The 9,340-nt window shown below is 34.0% G+C and overlaps 1 protein-coding gene across 5 annotated transcripts in view; it reads right to left on the bottom strand.

The window, feature by feature from the left end:
* Positions 1-831: 831 nt before the first annotated feature.
* Positions 832-9,340, bottom strand: part of LOC125042774 (protein real-time-like) — a 30,915-nt gene continuing 22,406 nt past the window's right edge. For 3 of the 5 annotated variants that reach the window (XM_047638662.1, XM_047638678.1, XM_047638686.1), the window contains 5 exons: positions 9,331-9,340; positions 9,007-9,143; positions 8,018-8,092; positions 5,092-5,249; positions 832-4,980 (listed from right to left, as the gene is read on the bottom strand). The exon at positions 9,331-9,340 is cut by the window's right edge and continues 132 nt beyond it. In XM_047638662.1, coding sequence (XP_047494618.1) covers positions 4,884-4,980; positions 5,092-5,249; positions 8,018-8,092; positions 9,007-9,143; positions 9,331-9,340 — 477 coding nt within the window. In that variant the 3' untranslated portion in view covers positions 832-4,883. The remainder of the gene's footprint in view (positions 4,981-5,091; positions 5,250-8,017; positions 8,093-9,006; positions 9,144-9,330) is intronic. The other 2 variants (XM_047638669.1, XM_047638695.1) reach the window with 1 other exon arrangement.

The following is a 9,340-nucleotide window of genomic DNA, read 5'->3' as shown; positions in this document are numbered from 1 at the left end:
AACATTTCTTTAGGGGGTTCTCATATTCTTTGTTGGGGGTATGGGTCTTGCTTCCAGGATGTTTGTATTTATTTAGCCCAATGCTGCCAGGGTAAATGAATAAAAAATGGGGAAAATGTTGTGCTCATTTTCTATATTTTTTGTGAAATGTCTCTGCACATAGATGGCTCTGCTAGTGCTCAGCCACAAAGGAGTCAATTAGTAGACCTTGTGTGATCTGAATTGGCGGGGGAAAAAATTATTTTTTACTAGTGCTATGAATATCGATGGTGTTATTTATATTATAAACATTATAATTACTATCACGTTATAAACATTAGTAACGGCAAAATAAGAAAACGTAAAATATTTTCGTAAATCAAAGAAAAGGGTAAACAGGTGGGACAGGCAGTACTCATAATTGGCTCATTGCTGACTTAGTACAAGTGTAGCCATTTATGTGTAAAAACAATCAAACAAGTGACTCGCAGTGGGTATAGCACAAAAGTGTCCATCGGCATTGGGTTAATGTATTACAATATACTTGGGTAGAATGTTACCATTACTAACTATCACTGTTATTTTGGCATTTTATAACCAGAATTAAGTGCTATCCTAGACTTTTATGAAGTGTATAAGAAGCAACTAATGCCCTCTCTAAAACCAAGTGATATTTTGCCCTTCATCTCAAATTAGTACACGATTGCATTACCATTGTAATACAACTTTGAGGGTATGGGACCGTATTGGGCAATCCAGTGAGGGTCAAGATTCCCTGCTTTAGGGATTTGTCAATACCCAGCATAAGTGAGACAAACCCAATTAGACCCTGAAGGATAAGAAAAGAACAGGTTTCTTCCATGTTACTGTATATTCTTTTTTACTCACTAAAAGAGCAGCACGGATTCTATGTTACAGTATCACCCTGATAAGTACATTATTTATGCAAGAAACTTGTCATCACTCTAGTTTCTTGTTTTAAGCTCCATAATCCAGATAATGTAATACTTCACCTTTATTTTAAAGAATATAATAAAGCACATACCAACACTACCTAATCAGCATTTTTTTGTTTAAATTAATATCATATAACATATTAGTAAATCAAGAACCATGTGAAAAAGGACTTCTAATCCTGTTTTTTACTGCTGCATTTTTCTTATTTTTGAAAGTACCAATACCTATGTTTGTATTTTATGTAAACTTAGGAAAGTGGGGCTTGTGTTTGTGTGTAAGTGCAAATGTAAAAGCACATATAATGATGCAATAACCTAGGATATAAACAACATTATCTGGACTCAGTCTAATATCACTATTGGTACCAAGCAAGAACTCTAATTTAGAAAATCATCATAATATATTCCAAATTATGGGTCATGTACGTCAAGTCTATTTTCATATCTAAACTTTATTTTCATATCTAAACTTTAGTTAGAAATATATGTCTTTATTGCTTGTCAACTTTCAATGCATTATCCTACCCTTAAAAAAGCCATATTTGTTTTATTTTCATCTAAACTAAACATTTTCAGTATCAGATGGGGGTGGAGTCATCTTGGTCTTCCAAAAAAAAAAAAAAAAAAAAAAAAAAAAAAAAAGATTTTATTTTATGGTTAAAATATTAATAAAAAAATACACCATTAAAAAAACAAGGACCTTGCATTTTATAGTATTGACAAAACCAATTTACAACTTAATATAATAATTCAATATTCTTTATTCATTAAAACCTTAAGCTAAATTCACCTTCACAAATAAATTCAAGGTGATGCTATGTAAAGAAAATAAGAGAAAAGAGGACTTAAACAACATATGTGAAGAGAGAAAAAAGAGAAATATTCAAGAACATTTTTCATCAAAATGACCAGCCCCTAAAATCCTACCTGTAACAAGTACACTTTCCTACTCTTACCACACATGTACCTACCACCAGGGCACCAGTACAGCAATCAAGAATACTAGTTGCAGATCTACTACAACTGTCTTAAAACAATTGTGTTGCCACTGTGTATGCATTAATGACAGGGTGTATCCTATGTCTACACATAAGATATACACACATCCTTAAGGGATACACAAATTTCTCAAGAAATTAAAATACATAAATACTCTACAGCCAGTTTTATACACTAAATATCACTCAAACCTATAAATAACTTGGCAGAGAGATCATATCAAGCTGGTATACAAGAAGAAGCACATATCACCAAATTTATCAGCACAATTTTCATTGAAGGGAAATGCACAATCATGTTTTACTTAGGGTGAGGCACACAAAACTTTCCTTTTTTTTGTTTTAGTGAGAATGCCCACATAGGCTTCTAAGGAAAGTAAAAACTGAATTAAAAAAAATACTTTTGAAGGCTTAAAAACATACCAAGAACAGAAAGCACTCTTTCGGATCAAATTCTAGTGATATTTCAAAGTATACATTAAAATAATACACTACAGTGGGAGATATCATTACCCATCATGCAACCTTCTTAATTAAAGCATTTCCTTTTATTTTTCTTCACATATATTTTTTTGCAATTACCAACGGAAATTAGTTTCATTGAGAACTATGGGTGCATGTTGGCCCCAGGCAGCCCAATGCCAACACTAAATCAAAAATGTAGTTTTGAATGTAAAAATTACAGCCACAAAGTGCTTAGAAATTGACCTGAAATTGCTGTGATAAACAAAATTGGCTTCCCATTCTCTCTATACAGCATTTTACGATCCAATTTTTATCCAGTAACATTCTCATTTAGAATAATAAATCTTCCTATGTTCAGCCTTAGTATTTAAAATTACCAAAATCAGCAATAACTACGATATCATTTATAACAATCTCTTATGATATGGTTGGACTAGACTAAACATGCCTAAAGACAGTCACTGGACAACTTTAAGATTGCTGACAATTCACTTTTTTCCCCAAAAAAATCTAATCAAAGACATGAATATACATATCAAATTTTAGCTTCCTTCTCCGGCAGATAACAATGAAGCATGTATACTATCAACTGAATAAAGTAACTAGACAGTTGTACAGTTTCTGCAATAGGTTTTTATTTTTTTACTGATTTCATTTAATAATTACACTATAAAATGGACTTCAGTGATCTACACTGAGTTTTAACAATGTGCAAGCATGTACATATGCATACACAGACCTTACAACAATACTAAACATGTGCATATAGAGGCTTTTTCTTAATTCATATTTTATGCTAGGCCCTACACTAACTCTTCGTACTTGTTTTTAAAATATATGGAATTACTATAATATTACCAATATCTCACATTCAGCTTTCTCTCTGGTGATAATCGTTTGCTCAAGTCATGAATTGTGGTTGGTGAATGATGGATGATAGACCTTTATGGAAGACGGGGAAAAAGACGCCTGTTTGACACCTTACAGGGGACATCATCTTAGAGTTTGACTCACTAATTGATCACACAAATTCTCTGTTCATCACAAGAACAAACAGTTTCACATTTGATTTCTTGGTCTCATATTTCAAACATTTCTTGAGCATTCCCTAATGGTATAGTAAAATAATACATGACCCTCTAAACTTTCGTAAAATCATGTTATCCTCTCTGCACAATACCTACTCTTATCAAGTCTTCATAGAAGCTACATTTATAAGAATGTTTAGGATTCTTTTTTTTTTTCTTTTTTTATTAATTCCTCTTCTTGGGGACTCCTCTGCACTTTAGGGATTTTCATGAGGAGTTCCTATGAAAGCTAACTTTTCTCTACACTGAGCTGATGGTCTGTTTACTCAATCTATTAGATGTATTTCTACATTACTTACATATATGATCATTTGTATTTTTTTATTGTACCATTTCATTGAGCAAACTTCTTTTTAACTATGTAAAAACAAATAAAAAATAAAGTAATCCAATTGTCTAAACAAGACATTACTGAAAGTGAGCCAAGCTCAAGACTCGCATCTTTCTTGCTGATAAATCTATGTAAAAACTAGACTATTTTCCGTGTGAAAATACTAAAATACTCACAATAGAGGTATATGCCAAGAGGTATTCCCAAGGAGGGTACCGTTTCACAAAACATCTTCAAAAAATAAAATGCAGACATCCTAAACTCCTTTTTAAGAATATCAATCATGCTAGCAATTTCCAGAAACAAATATTTGGTAACATGAATTCGGAACCCTTAATGCCAAATGTAACAGAGTGATGGTTTCTACATAAAGTCTGACCCCATTTTACAAGGAAGGGCTTCCATTCCACTAGAGACATGTGTACAATGCCAAAAGCACCAGCTGGGCTCTACCATTACAAAACGACTGTTTGTACCTATTGCTTATGAGATGATAGGAGCTTCTCTATTATCACTGGTACATTTTGTGACAGTTTGGCAAGAGCATTCTAAAGTCTACATTAATCATTATGCGGGAAGTCAGGCAAATTTGATACTCTGAACAACAGTGATAAATTCCTCAAAATTTTCAATCCATGAAAAATACCCTGTAACTCTCCATTCCACTGCATAATTCTTATGATATACATCCCCCGTACAGTCTAAAATACCTGTGATTTGCATAAACCACAAAGGATGGAAATACTTGGAATAACACCATCCACATCATAATATGGAAAAGGATGATAACAATAATGGGTCTTTCATGCTAAAAAATTGAAGATAGTACCAGGTTATTTTCTTTTCTTTCTTTTCCTGATTTCTTTTTTACAGCAGCTATATTTAGCATTTACAAAAACCTGAAGATCCAAAATGTTTAGAATACTTAGGCTCTTTCTTAAAAACAAAAAGAAAGAAACAAGAAACTTGATAAAGAATAGTTGTACTCTACTTCAGTTCAGTCAAGAGAGTGATTTCAACCCTGATTAAGAAAACACTTTGAACCCTAATAATCAATTCATCAAGGTCAGCGGGACGGACAGGATGACGTCGCTGACTTGTTGGTGTTGGATGACAGGGATGAGAAGCCACTCTGACAGGACTGAAGGCTTGTCATGGATCCCCTGTAGAGAGAGATTGCTGTGAGTTACTATACCAAAAAGAAAAAAAAAAAAAAAAAGTATATGTCATTTATCCCCAAGAAGAACGTTTCAACCATGAAATATATTCTTTACCTGTAGTCTGCTGACTTGAGAGTCTCATAGTAATACATAATCTTTGCCTTGGGTGCAGTTATGGTATCAATAATATCTAAGGGTGAGGTGTGCTGCGTAGACTCATAGTAGCGCCATTGTAATATGTACGTCCCCATGTGTGATGTCACATGAGACCCCTGAAATACAAAATGTTGATTAGATTAGAATTTTAAATGCAAAATATTAGGCTGTTTAAGAAAATATATACACGTACACCCAAAATAAACCTCGAGTTATAAATCTATTACAACTTGACGGGCCTGCAGCTGTTTAAATGAATACAAACTGGATACCACGTGAATGTGAAATCAAACAACAAAAATAAAAGTCAATAATATACTATGCATGTGATTCATCCATGAAATTTATAAACTTCAAGGCAATAAAGTCGGTCCATCTGAAGTGCTTAACCTACAGGCTGCCAGCAACATACATGACCAAAGACCCACCACCAGCCAATGCCAGTGACATTTCTTTTGACATTTGGTCTGACATGTATTATGCCCAAACAATCCATGCTTTCTTTTCCTTGGTATTCTTTGACATACACAGTAATAAATTTCTTCCCTCATACACTAAAGAAATATGGAAAGTCAACTGGCAATTGGAATCAGTCACAAATCTAGCTGGCAGCTTATGGGTTAAGATGAAGTCTGTGATTCTGCAGAATACAAGGCGATGGTGAAATTACTTGGAATTTGAAAATAATTTAGTAAAATTCTGTTTAGTTAATGTGCAGACCATGCGTTTTACTAGATGACATGGATATATAACTACATATTTTTCAAGCCTCTGATAGACATATGTGACATTTGGGAATTAGTAAAAAACAAAAGGAAAGATTAGTAAGAAAATTGCATAGCATTTTTGTGAAAGTAAAACAAAGATGAACATATTCATAAACATAGAAACCATTTGAAAGTACCAATTGCCATTTATAAGAAAAATCATCTATTGTATGTACAAAATGAAGTCATACAAAACATCTATTTTTTTAAATGTTGAATAAGAAAGCAGAAGGATGCAATGCAAATGCACAAAAGCAGAAGATTATGCATGACTTCAGGGTCACTGTCAATACAGTGGTGAAAATAATTTTTTTTTTAGTTTTTGTGATATCACTAATAATTTTTACTGAACATATTGTAATGATTTACATGAGATTTAGCATAATAAATGACACATGTATATATGTAATCTCATCATGGCAGAAAAAAATAAAATGTTTATGTATTGAAATATGAATGTCTCTATTCAAAGATTAACCCAATCACCATGGATTTATGCAAATGACCTGTTGTTTTTTGTGGATATTGTTACACACAGATGGCTCCACCTGTGCTCAACCGGCAAGGAGTATATCAGCAGGCACTAATGACCCCTCCTGATTTCCCCATTCCTTGAAATTGCAGGAAAATGGGTTTTTCTTTCTAATACTATTGATATCAATACTGTTATTATTCTTATTGATATTATGATTATAAAATTATTAAAATGTTGGCAACATATTAAAGACAATGAAATAATACAAAAGAAACTTTCCAAAAATCAAGGAAAATGGTAAACAGGTGAGAAATGTAGGACTAATAACGAACTCCATGGTGACTAATCACTTGCAGAGCCATCTATGTGTAAATACAATAAATAAACTTATATTACAGCAGGCAAGGCATATAGTCTTGCCATCCATGCCAACTGGGTTAAGAGCTAAATTAATATAGACCCCCTCTATAAGTTTTTAAACTTAGCCCCAAAGGGATGCATGTGTCCTATCCCCCCCCCCAAAAAAAAAAAAAAAAAAAAAAAAATATTTAGTGAATTTGAGTAGATGTAAAAGATATGTAAGAGGGCAATTCTTCTCAAGGGCAGAAGGACTGAACATTTTTTTTTTCTTCCTCCTAAGCATAAAGTTCTTAGGAGGAAGTGTCTGACTGGGAGTGTAAAAGTGTGTGAGGTGTTGGGGGGTTGGGGGAAGAGAGAGAGAGAGAGAGAGAGAGAGAGAGAGAGAGAGAGAGAGAGAGAGAGAGAGAGAGAGAGAGAGAAAGAAAGAAAGAAAGAAAGAAAGAAAGAAAGAAAGAAAGAAAGAAAGAAAGAAAGAAAGAAAGAAAGAAAGAAAGAAAGAAAGAAAGAAAGAAAGAAAGAAAGAAAGAAAGAAAGAAAGAGAAAGAAAGAAAGAAAGAGAGAGAGAGAGAGAGAGAGAGAGAGAGAGAGAGAGAGAGAGAGAGAGAGAGAGAGAGAGAGAGAGAGAGTGTGTGTGTGTGTGTGTGTGTGTGTGTGTGTGTGTGTGTGTGTGTGTGTGTGTGTGTGTGTGTGTGTGTGTGTGTGTGTCTGTGTGTGTCTGTGTGTGTCTGTGCGTGTCTGTGTGTGTGTGTGTCTGTGTGTGTGTGTGTCTGTGTGTGTGTGTGTGTGTGTGTGTGTGTGTGTGTGTGTGTGTGTGTGTGTGTGTGTGTGTGTGTGTGTGTGTGTGTGTGTGTGTGTGTGTGTGTGTGTGTGTCTGTGTGCGTGTGTGCGTGTGTGCGTGTGCGTGTGCACGTGTGTGTGTCTATAAATGATTCTTGAGTAATCTATAATAAGCATTTACAGTAATGAATTGTTGGTGTATAAAGGAACCAGTGAAATAAAGTGCAATAATAACACAAGAGGACATATTTCATATATAAAATCATAAGCACACGCCAATGCACACACAAGCGCCCACACAAGCACACACCAACCACACCCACACCCATTCAACATTATCATCTCTGTATATGCACACGCAAATCACCCATACTCAGACCCACAGTTTAAGCAGGTGTACGCATTCCTCTTGCATTATAACACATTGAGGTGTTTATGAGCCATAGAGAAGGAAGAACGTAGATCTGTGACACTCATTTTAACATCATTATCTGGTAGGCCTGACCTGAGAGCTTTCTCCTTCACGATAGACTCGCTGTAGATCCATACGGCAGGTTTCGTGCACATCTCGCTCATGAAACTTGGAAGAAGGGGAAGGAAAAAATGCAAAAACAAGAAGAATACAATGGAAGTAAGCAGCACAGGTATAATAAAAAAACAGCTAGAAATCAACATACATGTAGGCTTTTACACAAGGGAATTAAAACATACAGAAAGCTTAAGACTGTTCAAGTGAAGTAGAAGTGAAAATCTTCTGTGGCAGATGATTTTCATCACTACTTGGTTACACTTGACAGATTCATCACAGTAATTGGTCTGTAAGTATTCCTTACTGGCCAAACCACTGGATTATTATTTTTTTCCCTTTTAACTAATTTTACTGCTCTACTGGAAATTCAGAGAAAAATTCTCAATACAGAAAACAAAATATTGTATACAAAATACTACTACTATAGTCACTCAATCCAGTGTTTAAGCTTATCACTTTAATGGTAGTTTGAAAGATAGCTTGACGCAAGACATAGTACAAGCAAGTAAAGTCTATGATTATTTAAAAGAATAGTCATTATTTCAGACAGGCTATAAAAGTGATTACCACACACACAAATTAAGCACATATAAAATCAACAAGAGACAAGGGTTTCAATCTCAAAAAACAAGAACACACTACCTACAAATCTCTATACAGGATAAAATCAAACTCTACTATTTCCCACTTTGAGTACCTTACACAATATCAAACTAATCAGTGCTTATCTTCCTCTATTACATTCCAAACTTACCTATGGTATTCCAAGATCTTGTAATCAATGACAGAAAACTATAAATTCAACTATTCTTTGGGGTTTAAACCTTCTGTTTCTTATCCTTTCTTGTAAAAATATGAATTTCAGAAATACAAAATTCTGGAAAAAGTCTAATACAGATGGATATTCACCCCAAAAATATCAACTTTGTAAGTTTTCTGCCTTCATTCTACAGGTAGCAACTAACCTGTATACTTTCTCCATCATGACAAACTAGCTGAGGTTCAACACGGAAGTACTCATGACCTTCTCGCCAAGTCTTCTCAATCACAGAGCGATGCTGGTCATCAGTGCCAATCACTGCATCAATCACACCCATTGCACCTTAAAAGAATTATGAAATATATTAGATATAGAGAATAAAAACATATTTTACACATCATTAATTTACATGTAATCTTTGTATATGAAATTAATTAATGAGTAATTTATCCTGAGTACATAAAACTATTCAAGATATACAATATTAATTCTCTGACACATTAAAATAATCATGTACAACATGCATTACCTGTAGGTGA

The sequence above is a fragment of the Penaeus chinensis genome, chromosome 3, assembly GCF_019202785.1.
Source record: "Penaeus chinensis breed Huanghai No. 1 chromosome 3, ASM1920278v2, whole genome shotgun sequence".
Taxonomy (NCBI): Eukaryota; Metazoa; Arthropoda; class Malacostraca; order Decapoda; family Penaeidae; genus Penaeus; species Penaeus chinensis.
The sequence above is the reverse complement of the archived record's forward strand: the minus strand, read 5'-3'. Positions and strand labels throughout refer to the sequence as shown.